Source organism: Takifugu rubripes, chromosome 22 (assembly GCF_901000725.2).
Source record: "Takifugu rubripes chromosome 22, fTakRub1.2, whole genome shotgun sequence".
Lineage (NCBI taxonomy): Eukaryota > Metazoa > Chordata > Actinopteri > Tetraodontiformes > Tetraodontidae > Takifugu > Takifugu rubripes.
In genome coordinates, this window is record NC_042306.1 from 501540 (window position 1) to 526937 (window position 25398).

The 25398-nt window shown below is 47.4% G+C and overlaps 5 protein-coding genes and 1 long non-coding RNA gene across 8 annotated transcripts in view; all 6 read left to right on the plus strand.

The window, feature by feature from the left end:
• LOC101062595 (early nodulin-75-like) overlaps window positions 1–3151 on the plus strand; it is a 10922-nt gene extending 7771 nt beyond the window's left edge. Inside the window, exons 1-4 of one of the 2 annotated variants that reach the window (XM_011620671.2) lie at window positions 1217–1515; window positions 1585–1704; window positions 2154–2275; window positions 2345–3151. In XM_011620671.2, coding sequence (XP_011618973.2) covers window positions 1611–1704; window positions 2154–2275; window positions 2345–3082 — 954 coding nt within the window. In that variant the 5' untranslated portion in view covers window positions 1217–1515; window positions 1585–1610 and the 3' untranslated portion in view covers window positions 3083–3151. Of the gene's footprint in view, window positions 1–1216; window positions 1516–1584; window positions 1705–2153; window positions 2276–2344 lie in introns of those variants that run through there. The other variant, XM_029830602.1, reaches the window with a different exon arrangement.
• Window positions 3152–4326: 1175 nt separating this feature from the next.
• Window positions 4327–6160, plus strand: LOC105419234 (uncharacterized). The gene is made up of 4 exons (XM_011620673.2): window positions 4327–4581; window positions 4676–4822; window positions 4904–5019; window positions 5141–6160. Exons 1-4 carry the CDS (start codon window positions 4362–4364, stop codon window positions 6011–6013), a joined length of 1356 nt encoding a protein of 451 aa, XP_011618975.2. The 5' UTR covers window positions 4327–4361; the 3' UTR covers window positions 6014–6160.
• Window positions 6161–7198: 1038 nt separating this feature from the next.
• LOC105418957 (uncharacterized) lies at window positions 7199–7586 on the plus strand. The gene is made up of 2 exons (XR_003887083.1): window positions 7199–7260; window positions 7481–7586. It is a non-coding gene; the product is annotated as an uncharacterized lncRNA (long non-coding RNA).
• A 6299-nt stretch (window positions 7587–13885) lies between these two features.
• Window positions 13886–19826, plus strand: LOC105419625 (schwannomin-interacting protein 1). Its single transcript, XM_029831594.1, is given in 8 exon segments — window positions 13886–14041; window positions 15404–15513; window positions 18038–18155; window positions 18294–18500; window positions 18754–18843; window positions 18845–18878; window positions 18958–19051; window positions 19127–19826. Coding segments are annotated over 8 exon segments (735 nt in total). The 5' UTR covers window positions 13886–14011; the 3' UTR covers window positions 19179–19826.
• A 329-nt stretch (window positions 19827–20155) lies between these two features.
• On the plus strand, window positions 20156–22010 carry LOC115247888 (interleukin-12 subunit alpha). Of its 2 annotated transcripts, XM_029830807.1 has the most exons (7): window positions 20156–20707; window positions 20784–20929; window positions 20997–21083; window positions 21163–21204; window positions 21351–21473; window positions 21552–21593; window positions 21673–22010. In XM_029830807.1, the coding sequence occupies exons 1-7, from the start codon at window positions 20689–20691 to the stop codon at window positions 21811–21813; spliced, it is 600 nt and encodes a 199-aa protein (XP_029686667.1). In that variant the 5' UTR covers window positions 20156–20688; the 3' UTR covers window positions 21814–22010. The 2 variants fall into 2 exon arrangements, with proteins under 2 accessions (XP_029686667.1, XP_029686666.1); XM_029830806.1 differs by having other exon boundaries at window positions 20156–20929; window positions 21673–21831.
• A 574-nt stretch (window positions 22011–22584) lies between these two features.
• LOC115247887 (zona pellucida sperm-binding protein 3-like) lies at window positions 22585–24745 on the plus strand. Its single transcript, XM_029830804.1, has 8 exons — window positions 22585–23026; window positions 23096–23214; window positions 23286–23389; window positions 23466–23643; window positions 23716–23833; window positions 23911–23996; window positions 24237–24433; window positions 24501–24745. Exons 1-8 carry the CDS (start codon window positions 22622–22624, stop codon window positions 24581–24583), a joined length of 1290 nt encoding a protein of 429 aa, XP_029686664.1. The 5' UTR covers window positions 22585–22621; the 3' UTR covers window positions 24584–24745.
• The last annotated feature ends 653 nt before the right edge of the window (window positions 24746–25398 follow it).

The following is a 25398-nucleotide window of genomic DNA, read 5'->3' on the forward strand; positions in this document are numbered from 1 at the left end:
TTGTTGTTCTGTGGGTTTTCTAAACAGGGCGTTTTGTGGCCCTGTGTAAATTTGTTAATTAAAGTATTTTGTAAAAATAAAAAAATAAAAATCTCTTCTCTCCTCTCCTCTTCCTCTTCTCTCCTTCCTCTCCTCTCCCTCTCCTCTCTTCTTCCTCTCCTTCTCCTCCTCTCCTCTCCTCTCCTCTCCTCTTCCTCTTCTCTCCTTCCTCTCCCTCTCCTCCTCTCCTCTCCCTCTCCTCCTCTCCTCTCCTCCTCCCCTCCCCTCCCCTCCCTCCTCTCCTCTCCCTCCCCTCCCCTCCTCTCCCTCCCCTCCTCTCCTCTCCTCTCCTCTCCTCTCCTCTCCTCTCCTCTCCTCTCCTCCTTCCCTCTCCCTCTCCCTCTCTTCTCTTCTCCCTCTCCTCTCTTCTTCCTCTCCTTCTCCTTCTCCTCTCCTTCTCCTCTCCTCTCCTCTCCTCTCCTCTCCTCTCCTCTCAGGCCCTGGGATTCTGGAAAGTGCCTCGAAACAATTTTCATTGTATAAGACGCTATATAAATAAAGATTTATTTCATTTGAAGTGATTTAAAAATTGTGACTGAATTGTAACTCAAATTTGCTATATTTTACATACCAACTCAGTTTAGCATTTACACAAACAAGGAATTTCTTTACCTGCAATGATTTTAACGACTGCAGGGGTCAGTATTGAGTGACCAACACAGTATCAATACAGTGCCAACACAGTTTGTGTCGTGTGTCAAAACACTCCTTGAGGCATCATCATCCCATCACTACCGTGATGCACCGATGAGTGAAAAGAGCTGAAACCTGCTGAGTTCCAGAGCAGAGGGCGCAGCGCACAAACCAGTTCTTCTCAGTTTTGTTTTTTATGTGGAAGGAACGGTTGTACTGTAAATAGATTTACAGAAACTGTTACACATCAGATACAGCCTATATATGAAAACAGATGTTTGTACATATTTCTTACATGGACAATGAACCCGCTGCAGCTGAAGCCGATGACCATCAGTGATCAACCCGCAGCTGAAGCCAATGACCATCAGTGATCAACCCGCAGGTGAAGCCAATGACCATCAGTGATCAACCCGCAGGTGAAGCCAATGACCATCAGTGATCAACCCGCAGCTGAAGCCAATGACCATCAGTGATCAACCCGCAGGTGAAGCCAATGACCATCAGTGATCAACCCGCAGCTGAACGCTTGAAAAGCGCCGCTTCAGGCATCAGTGTGTTGTTTCCAGGAGTTACGATGGCAACCAAAGGAAAAAGGAAGCGCTCCTCTCTTTGCTTGGCTGTGATTCTTTTCTTCGTTTCGCATTTTGCGCAAACGGCAGAAAGTTTTCGGCTGAGTAAAACAGAAAAAAAGCGCAGCAGCGGCGGATTTCAAGCCCGGGAGGATCGTGTTCGGGAATATCTTTGACAAAACGTCCGGAGTTGACGCGCCGGTCGAGGATGGAGCCCACATCTCGCCCTCTTCCACAGAGGGGGACGTCAACTACCAGAGCGACAACTCTGGTTAGGATCACCGATTCATACTTTGCTCAACTCGGACATGGCTAATTCAGATGTAATCTCTGTTAACAGGCCTCCAAACCCACATTCCCGATATCATGAAGTTCATGAACCCTTCTGTGCTGTGCGGTCTGAACAAGATGAAGTTCATGGCTCAGGGAGCCGATGCCCAGCAGTTTTCGATGGATCCAGGTGAATTTGTCTCGTCTACTACCCTGCAGAGGTGAAATAACTTGGTTAGTCTTGCACTGAGTGAGTTGGCTCTGGTTTTGTAAATCATTATGCTTCCATGCAGTCTTTGGGGGCTCATGATGCCAATTCGCCTGTCATAACAGCACGGTGAGCTGGGTAAACATTTTAAATGGCTGGCAATAGAAAATGCCAACTGTGCTGCTCTTGCCTCCATGCAATGGAAAGGAGGCTTCTCCACCCCCGTCCAGCAAGAAGCCCAAAAGACCATGTCTTAAGGGGAACTGCTGGCTTGGGAAGCTATGAACAGGAGTGGAAATGAAGCCCAAGTCTTTAAACTTGTCCTTGACCCTCAAGATGTCTGCTCAGATTGTATTGGAGTAAAAATGTGCAAGTGGTTTAATTTCAGCTGTTTCTAATGGTTTTGTAACTTCTGGTTTCATCTTTCACAGGAGCTTCTGGACTGCCTGTACCACTACCCAATGTCTCCCCCAGTTGTGGCTATGACACACAGTGGAATTCCCCTTCACTGTCCATGGTAGTTCCTTATAATGGCTGTTTCATGATTATCACGGTAAGGCTAGCTGATTGATCAAATGCTTGGATAACATCAGCATTTGTTGAAATTTGAACTCTTTCCTAGGGTGGATACTACGTGCTGCCGATGCTTTGGTACAACATACAGTTTTCACTGTGGTGCCCAATGTCTTCATGGGGTCAGCCACCTCTGCTGCAAGCTGCCGCCACAACCCCCCCACCGGTGTCACAGCCTCAGTATTATCCTTTCTGGAACGTTCCTTTTCAGATGCCTCAACATGTCAAACATCCCCCCTGGAGCCTTCCTTCTGGGCAGATGCCTCCACAAGTCATGCCTTTCCCCAAACATCCCCCCTGGATCGATCCTTCTGGGCAGATGCCTCCACAAGTCATGCCTTTCCCCAAACATCCCCCCTGGATCGATCCTTCTGGGCAGATGCCTCCACAAGTCATGCCTTTCCCCAAACATCCCCCCTGGATCGATCCTTCTGGGCAGATGCCTCCACAAGTCATGCCTTTCCCCAAACATCCCCCCTGGGGCTTTCCTTCTGGGCAGATGCCTCAAGCCATGCCGTTCCCAAACCTGCCTTTCTGGAATCCCCATTTTTACCCAACCATGATGCCAAAAACCACAACCACACCTCCATCTCAGACAAGTACTTTGCCAAGCCCTGGTGGACAGGTCCCATTTAATCCTATACAATTACCCTATCCATGGGGTTTTCCGATGTTTCCACCAGGTGGTGCGTTCCCAGTTAAAACAAAGCCTAATCAGCCGATGCCTCCATTTGGTGCTGGTTATCCCTTACCAATACAATGTTCCACCTGTGTTTCAAAGATGTAGGGAGCTGCATGTTACTGAACTTGCTGTTTTAGACATGTATTGACCAATAAAGTGAAAATCCAGAGTAAATGTGTCCTGACTTGTGATTTACTGCTTTAAAAGGGTCCTTTAAAATTTCTTTTGGATTATGCTGTCATGACGTGGCTGCATTCCTGAGATGAGATCTTCTTGGGCTTTAGCAGTGACTGGGAACTCATTGAGATGTAATGCTACTCACACTCAGTACAGTGCCTAATTGTCAAATATTGCACAAAGGCAATGCCATTTCCTCTTGAGGCTTGATTCCTAACTGGATGGTTAGGCTAACACACAGCTTCACAATGGCCTGTTTGGTATTGTAGAAAACTCCTACATCTAATGTAAATTTGTAGGTGTAAGACGCAGATCTCATTCAACACAAGGGGGATACTTTTTGCTACACGGGTAGCAAACATGCAATGTGTTCATGCAGTCAATTAGAGGCCAAATCATTATCTGAGGTCATCAATTCACAGGGCTGCTGTAGTGAAGACTCGCAGCTCTGATTCTATTCATCCAGCTGCCCTGAGAAGTTTGAGTTCTCATGTAACATAAAAAGGCAAAATTATTGTAACTTATCTGTTACAATGGTCCTCGAACATTGTAAACTGACCAACTTAATGGAATGAAAGATCCATGCATCCTTTCTACTAGACCAGTACAGGTCAGAAACATAAACCTGAGTCTACACAGTTCAAAATGCCCTTCTCATCCTCCATTCCATTTTCCTGTCTGTCCATCAGCTTCCTCTCCTCACTACGCGGCCTGTAAGCTCGTGACGTCACATAACCCACTTGGGTGTTACGGTGCCTGATTCTTAATCTTGTTTTTATGACCTGCCCTTTCCTGTTATTTCACGTCCTTGGTCAGTTGACCCTCCTTTGTACTGAGAAAAGATGCCTCTCCTTGACCTCTGCTTCCCAACTCTGTTGCCACCACTCATTTGCTTTTTCCATACGATATTTTTGCCTTCTGACTTTGACAATTGAATTTCTCTTTCAACAATGCTTCTCTTCACTGCTTCCTTTGCCACTTTGTTTGCCCTCATTTCCAGAGATCTCATGTGAGCTGGGGTCCACAGAAACACAACACAAAGCCCCATCCCTACACATTTCCCACACACTGCTATGAAGCATACTTTGACTGCAGCCAATGAGAGCAAAGTCTCTTGACGAGCTCACCTGTTGCAAATGAAGACAGGTGTAAGTCTTTGACGTGAGTATTGAAGAGAGTCGTTCTGTTGTTCTTGTGCAGTTCCAGGATGGTGGGTGTCAGGCTCAGCCGAGTGACTCTCGCCTTCACTTTAGTCCTGTGTACTTGGGTCAAGAGTTCAACCTGTTTTGGTCTGCATTGGTTGGACAAGAACGGTCAGGACACAGGAGTGGGAGGAAGAAGAGGAAAGTTTGTCTTTGACAGTAAAGACCTTGGACCTCAGTTAAAGTCTTCCTCTGCCACAGGAAAGCTGCTGAAAATCATCCTGGGTCAGTTGAGTCTGTCTGGAATGTCTTTTTCTATGCTACATGCAGGTTAAGCTTTATAATGTGACTCAGATTTGATTTTGCATTAATTCTAAAGGGATGTGGGGGCAGACATCAGAGAATGAGGCTTCCCCAAAGAAAGAAGCAGCATGGAAGCAGTTAAAACCTTCCCTGCACTGTGGTCAGAATGAGATGGTGTTTAGAGCTACTGGATACAGAGCTGCTGAAATACAGCTAGATATGGGTAATGTTTTACATCAAGTATTGCTGTCTCAATGTATTGCTAAGTGTTTTTAGTAAAGGTAATGCATTCCTCTTCCCACAGGTGCCGCTGCCCCCCTCCCTCTGAACCATTTGCCTGAAACATGTGGCTACACAAGGAAACATGGTGTTGGCTTTGTCTTGGTTGTTCCCTACGATGGCTGTAACGTGACTCAAGAGGTATGCCTTCACAAGAGGGACATAATGGATCTGAAAGAATGCAGCTTTGATTTGTTTTACATGTATTTTAATTTTGGAATGTCTCTTTGGAAAGTCAACTGTGCCCTTTTGCTTTCTCCAGAATGGAAATTATGTGTTGAAGATGAGATGGCTTAATGCTTCAGTTGAGTTCATCTGCTCAATGACAAGTTCCTCTAAATTTCTGGATCTGAACGAGCTCCAGTCATCTCAAGAGTCAGAGCCACTCCCAGTGAGGATTTTGAGACACAATCGTCACAGACGGGCTGCAACTGGTGGACTCTCTTCTTATCCCCACAGTTTTTACTATAACTATGCGTGTTTACTTCGCTATTACATGTATATGATGAGCATGGCACACTTCTCCAACACCCAGACCACTACCACCACTGCTCCACCGGCACAGACTACTACAGCCAAACCACTTGGAGATGACCGACAAATTGTAGTTTACTATCCTCAGTTTTTTCCTTATTACTACCCAGTTGGACAAAAACCAGTGGATTTTCTGCCATCATCTGACTGTGATTCATCTTCAAGCACTGGACAAAGGCCACAATGTTCCCAAGGCCCACAAGAGAAATGGCCCTTAAGCAGACCTACCCATCTTGACAATCCTTTGCTGCTCAAGCAAATTCTTCAGCGGTACTATGGACTAGATCCAGATCAAGCACTTCCTCAAACTACCTCTAGTGGTAAGCCACATGACCCCACACCCCAAAACACATCTCCAACCCCTGCAACTGTAACGCGAACTCCATGTCCTAATCAAGAAAGACCCATTGGTGCCAGCTGTCTTGGCGAAGTGAGCACGTACATCCCCTACGAGCACCTCTCTTTCCCACCCCACATCTCATATGAGAATGACAAGCCTGTAGGAGACAAACAGAATATCCCTGAACAAAGTTACAACCGCCATGTTGGACTGCAGCCTCGTGTACACCCGTATCAATGGGCTGGGGACTGGTGGCACTGATACCGCCAGCAATTTGCAAGTACTTCCTGAAGATAGTGTAGCTTCTAACTGGCTTTGGGGGGGGGGGGAAATGAGGCAGTTAGAATGTGGTGTACTTGTGAAACTGCTGAATTGAGCAATGTTTACAATAAAACTCTTGGGACTGATTCTGTGTGTGTTCATAAATTCTGTTGTGACTTGTAGTTCAAGTTTCCCTTGTCTGGCCAGATGTAGACTCTTGGTGCACAGTCCTCATGGCGCTCCTAACTAAAGGACTCTTGACGTAAGAATAATTCAGGAAGTTTGAGAGTGAGGAGACAGAAACATGATCTTGGTTAGTAGGTGTAGTTGACCTGTTGGGAGGTGTTGACATCTTCTAAAAGTTGTATTTTTTTTTTTATCAAAACCAAAGTGTGTCTGGTGAAATCAACCTGTTTAATCCATTTGACATTGAGGGTGAGCGCTGAATTGGCTTTTGGTTGCAATGATTACTGGCCTGCTTGGAGAAGTTATCAGGATAAGCAAAAGCCTGAGGGATCACAGGTCGAGGGCAGCGGCAGCTTGAGGCGTCGCTCCCTCCTGTTATGTAGTGATGGGACGAGCGACACTGGTGCGTCAGCACTGTCCCGAGAGCTCTAGAGTGAAACCCCGTATCGGCGCGTGTATCGCTTTAAGAACCACGTGACCGATACAGGAACTGGATCGTTTGGATGTGCTGCGCCAAAGTGTGTTTATAAGGAAACAAACTGCATCAACGTGTCGCGGGTTTGTTGGATGGAGTTTTGCAGTTGCGTGATTAAGGATCGTTCTAAGAAATTTCCCCCCAGTGTGGAATAATTTTGATCTTGTGACGCCAAACAAGGTAAATCTTTTTCTCCTCTGAGCATTGTTTACTGTTATACTATGTTTTTACGGTGGCACGTTGCACTCACTTTATCAGTTTATCAAGTGCATATGATAGTTAAAGAGCCTTACAGTTGCTTTATTCATTTTATCTCGTAATTACCAGACCTGATCTCGAAATCATGACATAGGGTGTCTATTTTTTTAACAAGTGAATGCAATGCGCCACCTTAGTTTTTACTCTGTTCTGGTAAGAGGTTTGAATTGTTTTCAGATAAATTAACTTTTTATGTTATTGTAGGTGAAGTGTCGGCTCTGCTCCACAGAGCTGTCTTACATCAATAAGAGCACTTCGTCAATGCTGCGGCATTATAGAGCTCGGCATGGCAATGAAGAATTGGCAGATACTCGTGAGAGAACCCCAGGTATGTTGAAATTGTCTCTAAAAATTGTGATTAAAAAAAAAAAAAAAAAAACCATGCATGCAAACAGACAGGCCCCAGGCCTGGTATGGAACCTCCAGCCCTTTTGCTGTGAGGCGACAGTGCTAACCATTGTGTCGCCCTATGGCTATTTGATATTGTTTGTAAAAATTACAGTCCTTTTATTAAGCTTTTGACAAAATATTTCCTTTTTCACTTGCAGTTCCTAACAAGCAAGCAGTGGATGAGGCAGTGGTCAACATGATCATCAAAGACTGTCAGCCTCTCAGCTTTGTTGAAAATGAGGGATTCAGGGAGCCTCTAAAGCTTATTATACCCTCGAATGCTCTACCAAGCAGGAAGGCATGTTTAAGAAATGTTATATTTTTGTACTAACTATATAACTATATTTTATTGGTGTAACAGTATTTGTATGGTTATTTTCAGACCATCAAGGACTTGGTGAGCCAGAGATGAGGAGGAAAAGAAGAAAACAAAAAAGGACCTCGAGAGCGCCGTTGCTGTTACTTTAACAGCTGATATGTGGACGTCTATGAATATGGAGGCATATCTAGCTGTTACTGGCCACTATGTGGACAAAGAAAGCTATGAACTCCATTCATCAGTCTTGGGAGTGCAGCATTTTCCTCAGAAACGCACTGCAGAAAACATTGCTACGGTTAAAAGGAGCCTCATGGAGGAGTAGGGTTAGGGAAAGGTCAGGAGTCTTGTCACTGATGCAGCAGCAAACACGACTTCATGTGCTCGAATGCTGCAAATACGGCATACCATTTGTATCGCCCATTCCATGGATTTAATTGTGAGAAAATCATGTGATTAAATCATGTGATCAAATCCAACAATACGCAAATACGCAAAATACGCAACAAAACACAACACATTGTGACATACTTTGGATCGAGCGTGACTGCTAAAGAGAAGCTCACTCAAATACAGCAACAGCTGGGAACACCGGTCCATAAATGAATAAACGAGGTGCCAACACGATGGAACAGTACCTACCAAATGTTTGAAAGAATGACTGAGCAGAAGGAGGCAGTCTGGGTGTCACTGGCCTCATTAAAAACTGACATCACTCCAGAAGAATGTCAAATCATTGAAGAGATGCTCAGGGTTCTTGCTCCTTCTGACCAAGCCACAAGAGAACTGTCTGAGGAAAAAAGGGTCTCTGGGTCGAAGGTCATTCCCTTGATGAGGATGCTCCACATTGAGCTTCAACGTCAGGCCACAACGGTGACAAAAACAGCTGCTCAACAACTGGCTGAAAACCTGAGAAAGCGGCTAACTGACGCTATTTGCAGCCTGGAATCACTCAGTGTGATGACACTGGCAACACTGTTGGATCCCAGAGTCAAACCAATTGGATTTGCTAGTCACCAAAAGGCAAGTGAAGCGGTGAAGAGACTGAAGTCGGAGTGTGTGCAAGAAATGAGGAGCCAAGAGCCTGACCCAACAGAAGAAGAGCCTAGCTCTTCACGTGGGTCAGAACCCAGTTCTGGTATGAACTCACATTTCTTTGAGTTTATTCGTATATTTCTGTGGCACTTTGTCATGTGATAATAAACTAATGATAAACAATTTTTTTAGGGCACAATCTCTGGAAAACACTTGATATGGAGGTTGCAGAGACCTAGAAGACCTCTAACGCAACAGCTGACTCCATAATTGAAGTCCAACGCTACCTGGCAGAAGGAAACACGCCCAGAAACCAAGACCCTTTACAATATTGGAAACGGAACCAGAAAACATATCCACATCTGCATCAACTTGCCTTTAAAACTCTGCTCACCATCGTCATCTGCACCGTGTGAGAGAGTATTTTCTAAGGCTGGGGAGCTGGTGTCTCAGAGGAGAAATCGCCACTCCAAAAACTTTTGTTCCTCAATAAAAATTCATAAACTAGTCACTTTTTTTGTCTTTTATTTCATATGATTTAACAATTAAGCTAACAAAAATATGTACATAAGTTAACACACCTGTTGATGGATGTTCTACCAGTGATAGGCAGCTCTATCCTGGACCAGATCAATGGTTCTTTAGTGACAGGTGAAGAGAATTGTGTCTATTTTATTATGTGTTGTACCATATGTTTCTATGTTTAGAAGCACTTTAGAAGTTAGGAATGGTAGAATGTTTAGTAAGTGTAATAAAGGTCAGTTGACCCTTCCTTGACATGATTGTTGTTTAGATAGTTGTAATCAGCAGGAGACACTCAGACGGGAAGTGTTAAACCCTCATCGTAAAACGGGACAGCTCGTTTACTGGTGTTGATAAGTTCCTCTGCAAGAAGGTGAACTTTGAACTGGCCATTTGGGGAACAACGGAGAACGAGGACTGTGTCAGCATCCAATGGGACGGGAAGAAGAAGCCGAGGTCATCCAAGAAGAAGGACTGGATTGGACTGAATTAGCATCAATCATTTACATCTGTGTTTCTATAAAAGACTGGGCCAAGGGATAGTTAGGTTGTCAGACTTCCTGCCCTGGCAATGGACTCTGTTATTGTATGGTTATGAACTGGCCCGGAGCTCTGTAATATTTGTATCTTGAATTGGTTCTATTGCTAAATACATTTTGAAATTGCCATTGTCATGGTGTTTGGTCCTGAACCTCTCAGGGATAGATTAGATCACATGATCACTCTAGATGGTATCTCATTAACATCTAGTCTCTCTGGGAGGAATCTAGGAGTAACTTTTGATCAAAATCTCTCCTTCAACTCCCACATTAAATTAGTCTCTAGTCTCTACTGACCCACCATGATGCTGAAAAGTTAGTCCATGCATTTGTTCCTTCCAGGCTGGACTATTGTAATTCTTTATCAGGGTGTCCAAACAACTCTTTCAGAAGTCTGCAGCTGATCCAAAATGCTGCAGCCAGAGTTCTGACAGGTATTGACCACAGAGGTCACATGACTCCTGTAATAGCGTCTCTTCATTAGCTGCCCGTTAAATTTAGAATAATTTTTAAAACCCTTCTTCTGACCTACCAGGTCCTCAGAGGCCTAGCTCCATCCTACCTGGGGGAGCTAGTGATACCTTATCAGCCCAATAGACCGCTCCGCTCTCAGAATGCTGGTCTACTTGTGGTTCCCAGAGTTTCTAGGAGTAGAATGGGGGGCCGAGCATTTAGCTACCAGGCCCCCCTGCTATGGAACCAGCTCCCTGTCCAGGCCCCCCTGCTATGGAACCAGCTCCCTGTCCAGGCCCCCCTGCTATGGGACCAGCTCCCTGTCCAGGCCCCCCTGCTATGGGACCAGCTCCCTGTCCAGGTACGGGAGGCTGACTCCATCACTACTTTAAGATCAAACTTAAAACCTTCCTCTTTGAAAAATCTTATTGTTGCTAATTCTGTAGTTCCAGTTACTATCATAGACAGACAGATTATCAGACTTAGGGGGTCGTCTAATCGTTAGGTCACATCTTAGCTGTGCTGCTATAGGCCGAGGCTGCCGGGGTCCAGAAACATGATCACCTGACAGGCCTCTGGTACCCCACTGGGTCATGGTTTCCTCTCCTCTCCTCTCCTCTCCTCTCCTCTCCTCTCCTCTTCCTCTTCTTCTCCTTCTCCTTCTCCTTCTCCTTCTCCTTCTCCTTGTCCTCTCCTCTCCTCTCCCTCTGCTCTCCTTTCCTCTCCTCTTCCTCTCCTTCTCCTTTTCCTCTCCTCTCCTCTCCTCTCCTCTCCTCTCCTCTCCTTTCCTCTCCTCTCCTTCTCCTTCTCCTCTCCTCTCCTCTCCCTCTGCTCTCCTCTCCTCTCTCCTCTCCCTCCTCCTCTCCTCTCCTTCTCCTCTCCTCTCCCTCTCCTCTCCTCTCCTCTCCTCTCCTCTCCTCTCCTCTCCTCTCCTCTCCTCTCCCTCTCCTCTCCCCTCCTCTCCTCTCCTTCTCCCTCTCCTCTCCTCTCCTCTCCTCTCCTCTCCTCTCCTCTCCTCTCCTCTCCTCTCCTCTCCTCTTCCTCTCCTCTCCTCTCCTCTCCTCTCCTCTCCTCTCCTCTCCTCTCCTTCCCTCTCCCTCTCCCTCTCTTCTCTTCTCCCTCTCCTCTCTTCTTCCTCTCCTTCTCCTTCTCCTTCTCCTCTCCTCTCCTCTCCTCTCCTCTCCTCTCCTCTCCCTCTCTTCTCTTCTCCCTCTCCTCTCTTCTTCCTCTCCTTCTCCTTCTCCTCTCCTCTCCTCTCCTCTCCTCTCCTCTCCTCTCCTTCTCCTCTCCCTCTCCTCTCCTCTCCTCTCCTCTCCTCTCCTTCTCCTCTCCTCTCCTCTCCTCTCCTCTCCCTCTCTTCTCTTCTCCTCTCCTCTCTTCTTCCTCTCCTTCTCCTTCTCCTTCTCCTCTCCTCTCCTCTCCTCTCTCTCTCTCTCCTCTCCTCTCCTTCTCCTCTCCTTCTCCTCTCCTCTCCTCTCCTCTCCTCTCCTCTCCTCCTCCCTCTCTTCTCTTCTCTTCTCCCTCTCCTCTCTTCTTCCTCTCCTTCTCCTTCTCCTCTCCTCTCCTCTCCTCTCCTCTCCTCTCCTCTCCTCTCCTCTCCTCTCCTCTCAGGCCCTGGGATTCTGGAAAGTGCCTCGAAACAATTTTCATTGTATAAGACGCTATATAAATAAAGATTTATTTCATTTGAAGTGATTTAAAAATTGTGACTGAATTGTAACTCAAATTTGCTATATTTTACATACCAACTCAGTTTAGCATTTACACAAACAAGGAATTTCTTTACCTGCAATGATTTTAACGACTGCAGGGGTCAGTATTGAGTGACCAACACAGTATCAATACAGTGCCAACACAGTTTGTGTCGTGTGTCAAAACACTCCTTGAGGCATCATCATCCCATCACTACCGTGATGCACCGATGAGTGAAAAGAGCTGAAACCTGCTGAGTTCCAGAGCAGAGGGCGCAGCGCACAAACCAGTTCTTCTCAGTTTTGTTTTTTATGTGGAAGGAACGGTTGTACTGTAAATAGATTTACAGAAACTGTTACACATCAGATACAGCCTATATATGAAAACAGATGTTTGTACATATTTCTTACATGGACAATGAACCCGCTGCAGCTGAAGCCGATGACCATCAGTGATCAACCCGCAGCTGAAGCCGATGACCATCAGTGATCAACCCGCAGCTGAAGCCGATGACCATCAGTGATCAACCCGCAGCTGGATGGTTAGGCTAACACACAGCTTCACAATGGCCTGTTTGGTATTGTAGAAAACTCCTACATCTAATGTAAATTTGTAGGTGTAAGACGCAGATCTCATTCAACACAAGGGGGATACTTTTTGCTACACGGGTAGCAAACATGCAATGTGTTCATGCAGTCAATTAGAGGCCAAATCATTATCTGAGGTCATCAATTCACAGGGCTGCTGTAGTGAAGACTCGCAGCTCTGATTCTATTCATCCAGCTGCCCTGAGAAGTTTGAGTTCTCATGTGACATAAGAAAAAGGCTAAATTATTGTAACTTATTACAATGGTCCTCAAACATTGTAAACTGACCAACTTAATGGAATGAAAGACACTTCTTTTGCTTCTCAGGGCTGTTGGCATCCAGATTGTTGCATTACTGCCACCTTTTGGTCTCTTCTCACTTATCCATCCATGCATCCTTTCTACTAGACCAGTACAGGTCAGAAACATAAACCTGAGTCTACACAGTTCAAAATGGGGAAATCCTGCAAAGATCTTGTTGATCCTTCCTCATAGAAGCAGTCGACCATTTGTCGTCTACGTCTGGCTTGTTCTGGTTTATTTTGCTGCTTTTGAATTGTCAGGCCTCAGTTTACATTTTACAGCAAAGGTGTGATTTCTTTGACCCAAAATATTAAAGATTTATCAGCATAAGTCTGGAATCATCACAGCCACATGGATCATTTCAGGGATCTATGTCTTCAGAGGTGATTTTCCGTGCAGGTGCTCAACACGATATGGTTTGATGGAAAACTTCAACGTCTACATTCACATAGACCGAGAGGGTTTTTCACAAAGGGCCAAGAATGATTGGTGGGAGGACTGTGGAGATGATGGTGACTGTGATCTACAGAGAGGGTACATGGTGAAGAGCTGCAGCTGGGCTGCTCCAGCTGCACAGGCCAGGCCCAAAGCTCCCACAGTGGTTGGCAAATCAGGCTTCCCAGCACCTCCGAGTCAGCAGTATAGATGCATGTTTACCTTTGTTGTGCACTATGTGATGATGGATTGGCTTCCAAAGGCTGGTTGTGCGCTTGTGCGGTTGTGTGGTTGTGTGGTTGTGTGGTTGTGCGTGTCCTCGGCACCCTGCACATCTCTGCTGCGGCTCATCACACCAGTCTGTGACCTGGAAGAGATTCCGTGTGGAGATGACGCAAACACAGAATCCGAGAGACGATTCGGAGATTTTCAGCCCAGCGCCTCACACACCTCCGTTGGTGAGCCACCCCCCAACAGGCCATTCTGTCGTTCCTTTTATTAAAAACAAGAGATAAAGGGGACAAAGAAGGGTAATATAATGAAGATGGAGGGAGAGATAGGATCAGAGATAGGAGCTGTGGCAGCAGTGAGCAGCGCTCCCTCTATCCTCCCGCCCTCCCTCCTTCCATCCTCCCATCCCTCCATCCCTCCCTCCTCCTCCACTTCCGTCTCTGCCCACTCTCTACCCCTCCCTGCCTCCCTCACTCTCCTGCCCGGAGCTGCAGTATATGAGAGGGTCTCCTGGGTCTGGCTTCACTGCAGTGTGTAGAAGGGAAGGGCGGCTCTTGCAGTACGATGCGCTGAAGGATGGTGCACCAGGAGAAACGTGTTTACCAGGTGTGTGACGCTGCCTTTGAATGCTTTTGGTGTTGGGGAGGGATGTTCTCGCTGTGTGTGGCCTCATCCTGACAGCTTTCCCTGACAGGTATCCATCATGTTGATGAAGCTGCCACGACAGACCTGTGATGGCGCGCATGTGTGTGTGTCTGTCCCGTATGTGCTGTTTTGAGCTATTTATTTCGTAATATTATTTATTATTATATTCATATTTGCTATTTATAGAAATCTAGTTAATTTCTATGGCCCAGAATCCCAAATCGAGGCGTTAACATGGTGACTTTTAGAACAACAAAATGAATGATGAATCAAATGTCGACTGTGTGTGCGTCTGGATAAACCGCTAGTCATCCGATCAGGACGTTTGGCAGCCGTTGGTTTGATGCCAGTTTTAATGCCATTTTTATGTTTCAGAATGGAAAATCAAGCATTACACATTCTGATTCACTCTGGTTTGATATAATTTAAGATCCAGAAAAGATCTGGACAGAGACGAGCTGCCAGCCGGACGAGAATGACTCTGCAGTTTCACCAGTCCTGACTGGATAATGGCTGCTGTCTGTGTCGGGATGGTTCTGAAATTCCTATTTTAGTGGTCAAAAAAGACCTTCAACTTCTGTTGCTGCTGGGAAAAGGAATCAGCTTTTTTTCTTTTCTTGTTGTCAAGGATATAGCCTGGATGCTATTCACTCCGAATCGTTGTTGTGCTGTTATCGATAATGTCTTTCATCTATTTTCTTTGATGTGTTAGTAAAGGAGAGCAGTCACGTTCCTTCACGCTCTGCAGCCTGAGCGGGACAACGTGCCCTTTTCAACAGGTGGCAAATACAGCCTGGAGTTGATTGTAGCACAACCACAAGGACGTTCTCTTCCTGGGGGCCCACCACATTTCACACCCCCACTTGATGCTTTATGGCGACAGCAGCACCAGAGCTCCAATGTCGCTCCACCGTCGGGAGTCTGATTTGTCATTAGATTAGATTAGATTAGATTCAACTTTATTGTTATTGCACATGTACAGGTACAGAGCAACAAAATGCAGTTTAGCATCTAACCAGAAGTGCAAAAGAAGCAGCAAGTGAGGATAATAACTTAATAAATACAGTATATTTGTCATACGTGTAGATGTGATCCTAAAGCTGAATCCAGATCTGTTAAGATGCTGTTTGTTCCATTTTCATCTCACCTCCTCCACTAAGCTAGCATGATGGCTACAGCATATTCAGGCTTTGATGTCAGCGCTCAGCTCTGCAGGTCCTCCTCGTCGTGCCTGATTACGCACTTGATCAATCAAGCAGCCGATGGCAACAGCACTTTTCCTGACATTTCCTGTATTAATGTCATTTTTCTTCTCCTCGGAAGGCCCAGAGGAATGAGAGGGAGTCCATAAGGCAGAAACTTGCCCTTGGCAGTTTCTATGACGACGAGCCAGTCATCTACACCAGCGGCAGCAGAAAGGGCCCATCCTCCCGGTGAGTTTGGGATGGAGAGAGTCTGTCGAAGCAGCGCGCTGCAGGTTTGATCTGCGCAGCGTTTGAAGGCCGGTGACGGTCTTTGATCTTTGAGCAGCTAAATCTGGATCCGTCTGACACCCAGCACTATTTTTTACTTTCCATCGGCTCTGAGGTCAGACATGAACGACACCGACAGGATTATCAGCTCGGTTCAGATCAAAAATCTTCAAATGATCCATCAAAAGAAGTGAAGGCTCCCAGAATTTCATGGTTTTTCTGATCAGCACAAAAATAGAAACCAAACCTGCGAACGTTCAGCTCTGATTGGACGGTGAGAATAGAATGGTTCTGAGGAAGAAACAAGACCTGGTTCAGCTTCAAAACACACCCAGAACAAGGTGGCAAATCCTATAGCTCCAGATATTCTATAGCTTCGGTTATTCTATAGTTTCAGTTATTCTATAGCTTCGGTTATTCTATAGTTTCAGTTATTCTATAGCTTCAGATATTCTATAGCTTCAGATATTCTATAGTTTCAGTTATTCTATAGCTTCAGTTATTCTATAGTTTCGGTTATTCTATAGTTTCAGTTATTCTATAGCTTCGGTTATTCTATAGTTTCAGTTATTCTATAGCTTCGGTTATTCTATAGTTTCAGTTATTCTATAGTTTCAGTTATTCTATAGCTTCAGATATTCTATAGCTTCAGATATTCTATAGTTTCAGTTATTCTATAGCTTCAGATATTCTATAGTTTCAGTTATTCTATAGCTTCAGTTATTCTATAGTTCCAGTTATTCTATAGCTTCAGATATTCTATAGCTTCAGTTATTCTATAGTTTCAGTTATTCTATAGCTTCAGTTATTCTATAGCTTCAGATATACTACAGCTTCAGATAGACTATAGCTTCAGTTATTCTATAGCTCCAGATATTCTATAGCTTCAGTTATACTATAGCTTCAGTTATTCTATCATTTCAGATATTCTATACCTTCAGTTATTCTATAGCTTCAGATAGACAATAGCTTCAGTTATACTATAGTTTCAGATATTCTATAGCTTCAGTTATACTATAGCTTCAGATAGACTATAGCTTCAGTTATTCTATAGCTTCAGATAGACTATACCTTCAGATATTCTATAGCTTCAGATAGACTATAGCTTCAGTTATTCTATAGCTTCAGTTATTCTATAGTTTTCAGATATTTTATAGCTTCAGATATTCTATAGCTTCAGATATTCTATAGTTTTATATTCTATAGCTTCAGTTATTCTATAGTTTCATATATTTCTATAGCTTCAGATATTCTATAGCTTCAGATATTCTATAGCTTCAGATAGACTATAGCTTCAGTTATTCTATAGCTCCAGATATTCTATAGCTTCAGATAGACTATAGCTTCAGATAGACTATAGCTTCAGTTATTCTATAGCTTCAGATATTCTATAGCTTCAGATATTCTATAGCTTCAGATAGACTATAGCTTCAGTTATTCTATAGCTTCAGTTATTCTATAGCTCCAGATATTCTATAGCTTCAGATAGACTATAGCTTCAGTTATACTATAGCTTCAGATATACTATAGCTTCAGATATACTATAGCTTCAGTTATTCTATAGCTTCAGATAGACTATAGCTTCAGATATTCTAGAGCTTCAGATATAGTATATTTCTATATTGAAGTTTTTCTATATATGTATTCAATGTAAAAATCTTTTCAGTTTATCTTCCTGAAATGATGCTGTACATTTCTGTACATTTCAGCACGCCTGTGACACGACTTAGATCTGAAAGGGTTTTTCGTGTTGTGGAGTTGGTTCCTGAGAAGTTGCAGTTTCGTGATTGTAGCTGAGGTTTGTGGGAACACCTTCGTGATACATCATGTTGAGCGAAGCGTCGCCGGGGCAACGAGCTGCTCCTGACAAGCTTCCTTTGTGCTGCTTTGACCTTCAGCAGGGCTGCTTTCTTTGATGTTGAAACATGCTGGTTGAATGTGTTTCTGTCTGGTCTCTGTGTGCCAGAAAGAGGAAGTGATCGCTGCTACGAGTCAGTGGCTGCTGTCGATGGATGATCAGGTGACCTCCAGTGGAGATCAAGATTGGGCTTCACCAGGGCTGGAAATTCCACCAGTGTGGCCAGTCCAGCTGGTTACTGTTGTCATGGCTGATTTCACAAGGGCTGGTCAGAAGTTCATTCAATGGTGTTCAGAGCTCAGGGAAAGACTGAGGTTTACACACTGTAGGGTGTGTGTGTGTGTGTGTGTGTGTGTGTGTGTGTGTGTGTGTGTGTGTGAGAGAGAGAGAGAGAGAGAGAGAGAGAAGGCCCAAACAACAATGTTCTGCTGCAGAAATTCAGGTGGAACGACTGGACCTTCTGCTGGTCCAGTTAAACCTGTTAAACTGAAGGTGGTGTTCAGAGTCTCCGTGACTATGAAACAATCTCACTGTCATTTGTGGGAAATTTGGAGCTTCACATCAAAGCAGCCTCGGATGAAGGAGTGAAGAACAACCTTCCTGATTGGTTGTTTTTGTTGCTCTCAGGCAGCAGAGCGGCGTCAACCTGCAGGTGTGTTTCATCAATGACAGCAGCAGCGACAAAGACAGCGATGCAGAGGACAGCAGGACAGAGACCAGCCTGGACACCCCGCTCTCACCTGTGGTACGCAACACCCCCCACTCTCACCTGTGTTACGCAACATCCCCCACTCTCATCTGTGTTACGCAACACCCCCCACTCTCACCTGTGTTACGCAACACACCCTCCCCCGCATTAAACCTCCAACCACTTCCTCTCTAGAGCAAGCAGAGTTCTTCCTTATCGGACCGAGACACGGCGGAGGAGGACTCGGACCCGTTGGATGACTGTGGCGGGTTCTGGCGGGTCCAGAGGAGGCTGCAGGAGGAGGCGCGGGTGGCGTTGGCTCTGGCTCGGCCGATGGCGCGCATGCAGGTGGAGGTGGAGCGGCAGATCCAGATGCACAGACGCTCACCTGTCGCTGATTTGGTCAGTCTGAGAATCAAACGAGCTCTTTGTCTTCCATGAAAATAAAATCCTCAAACCCACCATCCAAGAGGTGGACACAGCACATTGTCTCACAGCACATTGTCTCACAGCACATTGTCTCACAGCACATTGTCTCACAGCACATGACGGGAGGGACGTGCGTGTGCACGTCTGCGCGCTCGTTAGAAACCCCCCTTCTTGCAGACATGATGTGCGCTGTGAATTCCTCATCGGTGTCTGTCCACACACGCAGCTTCCCCACCTGCCCCACATCAGCGAGGGCCTGATGAAGAGGAACCTGAGGCGCGGGGACATGAGGGACATGAGCCTGGGACAGCTGCAGGGTCATCACCAACGACTTCCACGCCCAGATTCAGAGTGAGTAGAGCGCCGATGGAGATGAAGCTGATGTTCTGGCCAGAGAACGGCGGGCTGAAGCCTGATGCTGCTCACGCAGGTCTGAACGAGGAGCTGGTGCAGCTGCTGCTGCTGAGAGATGAGCTGCACGTGGAGCAGGACGCCATGTTGGTGGACATAGAGGACCTCACCAGGTGGGTCCGTCCGTCCTCACTGTCTTTCTTCTTTCCTGGCCACGCTCTAAAGTCCATCCCCCCGTGCCCCAACAGGCAGGCTCACAGACACCAGAGGCACCAGGCACAGAAAGCTCTCTCCAAATAAGCCCCTCCTCCTCCTCCTCGCTCGCCGCCGTCGTCCTCGTCGTCTTCACCTTCACGGACTGTCGCTGTCACGAACGAACGTCCATCCGTCTGGCCGGTGTGGCGTGGTGGTCGCATCACGCCGGCACGCCAACGCTCACGGGAAGGAGGCAGCTTATCTGAGAGGGTTCCGTCAGCTGAAGCTGCCCAGCGCGTCGTTTCCTCACCTCCTTCACACTGTTGCACGTCCCTCTCGTGCACGTGACTGATGACCTCCGCCTGCACGCGCCCCGCTCTTCACTCGTCTCCGGAAGCCGCCATCGGTGTCCCGGCAACCCTCCTCTGGGCTGCTCAGGTCTGACTGGGAGCTGCGGCAGTCGGATCCGTCCGCTTGTCTGAGCCAAGGAAAGGGAAAAAGATTCAAATGATTTAATGTGCATGTTGGCAGGAATTGGTCGTCATGGCGACGCCCCTTTAGTCCTGCTCCTTTAGAAAGACAGAAGCAAGTCAGCTGGATCCAGATCACAGCTGGACCCAGATCACAGCTGGATCCAGCTCATCTCATCCATGAAGGCTGCTGGAGCATCCATGACGTCCACGCAGCCCCTCCCCCCACATCAGCAGTGAATGTAACCATGGAGACGCTATAAATACAGAGAAATGTTCCAGATGTGTGGAGTCGGCTTCCTTTCTCACCCTCACACACACACACACCCTCATACACACACAAACACTCACACACACCCTCATACACACACACACACGCACACACACACAAACACACACCCTCATACACACACACACACTCACTCACACACACACACACTCACCCACACACCCTCATACACACACGCACACACACAAACACTCACACACACACAAACACACACACACTCACCCACACCCCCCCTTATACACACACACCCACACCCACACACACACTCACACTCACACACACACCCTCATACACACACACACTCACACTCACACACACACCCTCATACACACACACACTCACACACGCACACACTCACACACACACATCTTGGGAAATGAATCGATACTCATTTATATTCAGTGATGAGCAGAAATGCTTCAGTAAACTTTTCTGCTCATTCACACTGATGTAACTGACATCTGCAGATTCACACACACACACGCACACACACACACACACACTGTAGCTATAATTATGCTAAGCTAGCACTGGGTGAGTGATGTCATTTTACAGAACAAAGGTCAAAGGTTGCTCTCCTTCCTCGGAGCTTCCCTTCTTTCTGTTTCCTAAAAGGTTTGATTTCGTTTTGAAGCTAGTGGTTGTGGTGGCTTTCAGCCTCCGAGTGTCGGTTGCTGCCGGTAACCAGAGTGGAGATTAGTCATCGGGTTAATCCCAGTATCACAAAGCCTTCAGTGATGGAGGGGAAAAGCACCCAATCTAGCCTGTGTGTCAGCAAAGGGTTCAGTTTGAGGGAAACTCCTGGACCAGCACCAGTATAAAGCAGCATGTGGAGCGCCTCAGTCCCACACCAACCATGGCCTCGCTCCACCTCTGTGAGTATTCTGGGATGGCCGCGCTCCACCTCTGTGAGTACTCTGGATGCCCACTTTGCTGCTGTCTCTTGTGCAGACTCGTCTCCTGCGGCGCTGCTCCTGCTCCTCGTGTGTCCTCTGTGGCAGCTCGCTCAGGCTCTACCACTGACGGGACGGGTCTCGGACCAGTGTGTCTCTCAGGCCCAGGCGCTCCTGCACAACATCACCGGAACGCTGTCCAAGGTAGGAAGCAGCGGTGCGTCAGGGGTCCCTGTGCGGAGTTTAATGCCCTCTCTTGCTGGGTGTACAGAAGGAGCTGTTCAGTGGAATGGACTGCAGCAAGCAGAGCCTGGAGCTCCACGAGGAGACGCAGACGGCCTGGGCGTGCTGGCCAAAGGTACCGCATCTGTTCTTATCACTCGTTATCATGGCCGGCGTCAGCGTCTGTTGTACCGTAAACTGTGTGTGTCCCTCAGGGACCGACGTGCTCGGGAACCATCAAGTCAGAATTCAACAAGGTACAAACGTTGGTTCTTTATCAGCCTGTGGAAGTCAAATGTAGCTGTGGAAACGGGCCCGTGTAGAAACGGCGAACCCCGACCCGTTGCTACCTGGGTCCGGATCTTTGTGCTGACTCTTCTCTGTCCTGGTTGTCTGGGCTCAGGAACGGTGTCTGACCAACATCGCTGAGGACCTGCAGCACTACCTCCGGTTCCTCTCGGCCCAGCCGGACCCTGAGGGCTGGCTCCACGCCACCCTTCTGCCCAGCACACGGCAGCTGCTGCAGGTCCACCATCTCTCCCTCTAAATGGACTTTTAAGCTCTTTGTGCTGGTTTCAGAGAACAAATCATTTATTCTCAACAGAACTGCTTCGCTTGGGACTCTGAGGAGGTGGAAGAAGAGAAGGTAATAGTTGTATTTCTTTTATTTTCACAAATATTCAGAAGAACAGACTTCCAAAGCTGCCCCCCCCCCCCCCCCCCAGGTTGCCGTAAACCACCCTAGCAGCTATGCTGAGAGGCTGAAGCTGTGCAAAGTTCTGAGAGGCTTCCAGGTCCGAAGCATCACCATCAACAGAGCTGTGAAGTACATGAACGCTGGTGCCGATGCTCAGCCCAGCAGCTGAACTACCCCAGGACTAAAGGCTCAAACACGGATGTTTCACGACTATAAGTCACTTATTTATTCTGACATCACAGTGATGTGTTCAATTACTTTTTAACAAAGTGCATATAGATTATGTTTTCTATTTATTATATTGGATTTAACTATTTATTTCGAGTATTTATGAACAAAAATAATAAAGATATCTATTTTTCCTGCATCAATCCTGTGACTTTGTTGTTCCTCTCATCACGGTGGGTTTGTTGGGAGAAATGTTGTTTTTTGTTAGTTATGACATTTATCACAACTCAAATAGATTCATCAAGTTCAATCTTTACCGTGGACTCTGTACAAATACTCACTCACATGGCATTTTTCATACTTTACACAAATCAAATATTAAATCAGATTTCTCGCCTTGATGAAAGACGCAGTTTGGTTGCTGCAGCGCCGCCTAGTGGAGATGCGAATATAGACCACAACCCGGAAGTCTTCATGAAACCATTTGGATGGATAATTTTGTTTTAAACATGTAAGTGCAAATAAAGACAATCAAATAAATACGAGCTAGAGATAATAAGGAAGAACAGCCGAGGTGGTCACAAAGGAGGAGGAAGAGTTTGGGCCCAACCTCTTCAACTCCGTCAGCATCAAAAGCCAACTTTCATCACTTTCATCACAACTTCTGAGTGAGTGTGAATGTGTTCTGGTGACACCGGATGATAATCACGCAAATCCCGTTTTCAGGTGCGTGTGATGAGCGCTCGTCATTCACAGCTGCCGTGATATGTTCAAGGGCTGCAGGAAACGCCCCCTTCCCAAATCCAAGAATGGAGCGTTCCCCTCAAACACTTTCTTTCCGGTGGGTCGTCGTCGTAATCCTAGTTTGCACACGCACGGAAAACCTGTGCGCTTCGGACCGAGGCCCGAACGACCCCCGCGTCCACAGCGCTGCTTCTCCGGGTCACGTCCAGCCCGTCTCAACCGACGCAAAACAGAGTCCCGTGTCGGACCCCCCCGACCACCCTGCGGCTGTGGTGGTCAGGTGTCACGCGGACTCGATGGAGCTGCTGGTGCAGGCGGATCTGTTCAACAGGGGCCTCCAGGTGGACGGCAGACACCTGCACCTGGGCCCGAGTCCGGCGGCTGAGGGCAGCGCGTGCGCGGCGACGCCGTCGGGGGAGGCGGGCTTCACCATCTGGGCCCCCCTGATGGACTGTGGAATGAGACGCTCCGTAAGCATTGTTGCCTTTGCAGGATGACGCAGATATTTTCACACTTGGAATGTGGGATTTAAATTTCAGTCAACAGAGGAGAAGATCGTTTACTCCGCCCGTCTGAGCTACTCACCCGAACCCCCGCGGGTCGGTGCTGTGCTCCGACTGGACGCAGCAGCGATTCCAGTTGAATGCCACTATGAGAAGTAAGGATCACGTGACCGACGGGCCATTTTTGGTAGAATGTCTATTCTAGATTCTGTCCTCCTCTCTGCAGGAAATATTCCCTGAGCGGCGTTTCGCTGCGACCCACCTGGATCCCCTCCGTGTCTGTTGCCTCAGCTGAGAACCGGATCGGCTTTGACCTGCAGCTCATGACTGGTAGAGCACGGATCCTTTTATCAAACCCAGCCACGAAGGAATGTTCAGCCTTTCACCTGCCTCCCTGGTTTTCCAGCCAACTGGGATTTCAGGAGAAGATTTTACTCCTATTTCCTGGGCGATCCTCTCTACTTTGAAGTCTCCGCCAGGCTCCTTCACCACGTTCCTCTGCGCGTCTATGTGGACCACTGTGTTGCCACGGCAACTCCAGATGTTGCGGCTCCAGTACGATACGACTTTATTGAGCATTCTGGGTGAGCGCCATCCTGCGTCTGTGAAATGAGGCTAGAAATGCTGCGTCTAACCCTGCACGCCGGCGCCCTCAGATGTCTTGCAGACACTTTCCTGACCAACTCCAGCTCTCACTTCCTGCCGAGATTGAACGAGAACAAGCTGCGGTTTCAGATCGACGCCTTCAGGTTCTACCGAGAGCCCGACAATCAGGTGGCTGCAGGTGCTGTTTTATTGTGCTTTCTGTGCATTCCTGGTTTTAACGATGGCGACTGTGACCTTTCACCCAGATCTTTGTCACCTGCTACGTGAAGGCGGTTCCAGGCCCAGCAGCCGTCAGCTCTGAGAACAGGGCGTGCTCTTTAATGGAGAACAGGTAGAGGCTCACCCTGCCCCCCCCCCGATCTAGGTCACCTTTCAAAACATCAGATCTGATTTCAAGTCCCATGAAAGTGACCCAAATCAGATTTGGAGTCGCTGTAGCCACCTCGTAGGCGGGTGAAGCCACTTTCTTTATCTGTAAAACCGTATTTTCTGTGGCTGTTGGCAAATAAATGGCAAAATGTAGTGAAGAATCCAGGAGTTTCCTCAAGGTGACGAACGCTGCCTCATCCAGATGGAGATCAGTCGATGGCCACGACCAGGCGTGCACGAGCTGCGGCATGTCGCGCCGCGCCGCTCCGGCATGGACGAATGCTCCGCAGCACAGCTCGGCCCAGAACGGGCGGGAGCACCAGCCACCCAGCTACTCCCCAGGGGGAGCCCACCAGAGCCAGGGGAGCAGGCTGATGGGAGGAGCCCACGCTGAAGCAGGTGAGCGCTGGAAGGGGACTGAAGTGTCTCCTGCTGCCTCGGTAACCTGCGGTGTGCTTGGTTACAGGGCGGACAGTCCAGATGGGCCCCATCACTGTCCTGTCTCCCGGTTCAGACTCCAGAATGGGCACTGAGAGCAGCAGCACCTGAGCTGGCATGAAGCAGCTGACAGGAGATGCTCTTCACAGCCGAGCGTTGGCTTCAGACCCACGTCTGAGCCCCGAGCAAGCAAACATCGTCTCTTTCAAGGTTTTTCCTCTGAGTTGCAAAGTCTGTCACATTTTCCTAAAAATATATTTTTTTTTACTCTGTGGATCCCTTTTCCTGCCTTTACTTGACGTGTGTGTGTGTGTGTGTGTGTGTGTGTGTGTGTGTGTGTGTGTGTGTGTGTGTGTGTGTGTGTGTGTGTGTGTGTGTGTGTGTGTGTGTGTGTTTTAACACACGTGACGCATCTTTTTGGAGCTCCACTTTGTGGACTCATCAGCGGCTCCTTTGAGAGCCTATTAGGGAGCACTTTCCTCCATGACTGCCCACAAGCTACTTATGCACGATTCCCCTTATTGATTAACGACTGAGAGTCAGTGATGCATTATGATATGTAAGATTAGCAATCTAAAGTAAAATAACCCCCCCCAAAAAAATAAATGTATCCACGTAAAGTCAAAAATCCTGTTGGTGAGCTGAGAAACATCCTGTCGCGCTCCCGTCGGCAGACGACGCGCACGGTCGCGCCCAGCTCACCTCACGCTGTCCTCGGTCACGGGGCGCCTGTCGCTTCTGGGGAGGCTCGTTTCTTAATTCTGACGAACCACCCGCTCCTTCCGGGCCGACTGATCGATGTCCAGGGCGCCTGTAGGGACGGCGGAGCCGCGGTCTGCCGGCGTGTTTACGCAGCTGATTCACGGGCGCACGAGCAGACGCGCGAGGAAAGAACCCCAAGAAGTGGACTTTAATTAGCGCATCCA

Excerpts from the sequence above, each read along its gene's own strand:
- LOC105419234 (XM_011620673.2), top strand. The coding sequence starts at position 4,362 with ATGGTGGGTGTCAGGCTCAGCCGAGTGACTCTCGCCTTCACTTTAGTC. Across the intron at positions 4,582-4,675 it reads GCTGCTGAAAATCATCCTGG|GGATGTGGGGGCAGACATCA; the intron begins GTCAGTTGAGTC and ends TTAATTCTAAAG. Across the intron at positions 5,020-5,140 it reads GCTGTAACGTGACTCAAGAG|AATGGAAATTATGTGTTGAA; the intron begins GTATGCCTTCAC and ends TGCTTTCTCCAG.
- LOC115247887 (XM_029830804.1), top strand. The coding sequence starts at position 22,622 with ATGGAGCGTTCCCCTCAAACACTTTCTTTCCGGTGGGTCGTCGTCGTA. Across the intron at positions 23,027-23,095 it reads ACTGTGGAATGAGACGCTCC|TCAACAGAGGAGAAGATCGT; the intron begins GTAAGCATTGTT and ends TTTAAATTTCAG. Across the intron at positions 23,644-23,715 it reads GACTTTATTGAGCATTCTGG|ATGTCTTGCAGACACTTTCC; the intron begins GTGAGCGCCATC and ends CGGCGCCCTCAG.
- LOC115247888 (XM_029830806.1), top strand. The coding sequence starts at position 20,660 with ATGTGGAGCGCCTCAGTCCCACACCAACCATGGCCTCGCTCCACCTCT. Across the intron at positions 20,930-20,996 it reads TCACCGGAACGCTGTCCAAG|AAGGAGCTGTTCAGTGGAAT; the intron begins GTAGGAAGCAGC and ends CTGGGTGTACAG. Across the intron at positions 21,474-21,551 it reads GCACACGGCAGCTGCTGCAG|AACTGCTTCGCTTGGGACTC; the intron begins GTCCACCATCTC and ends TATTCTCAACAG.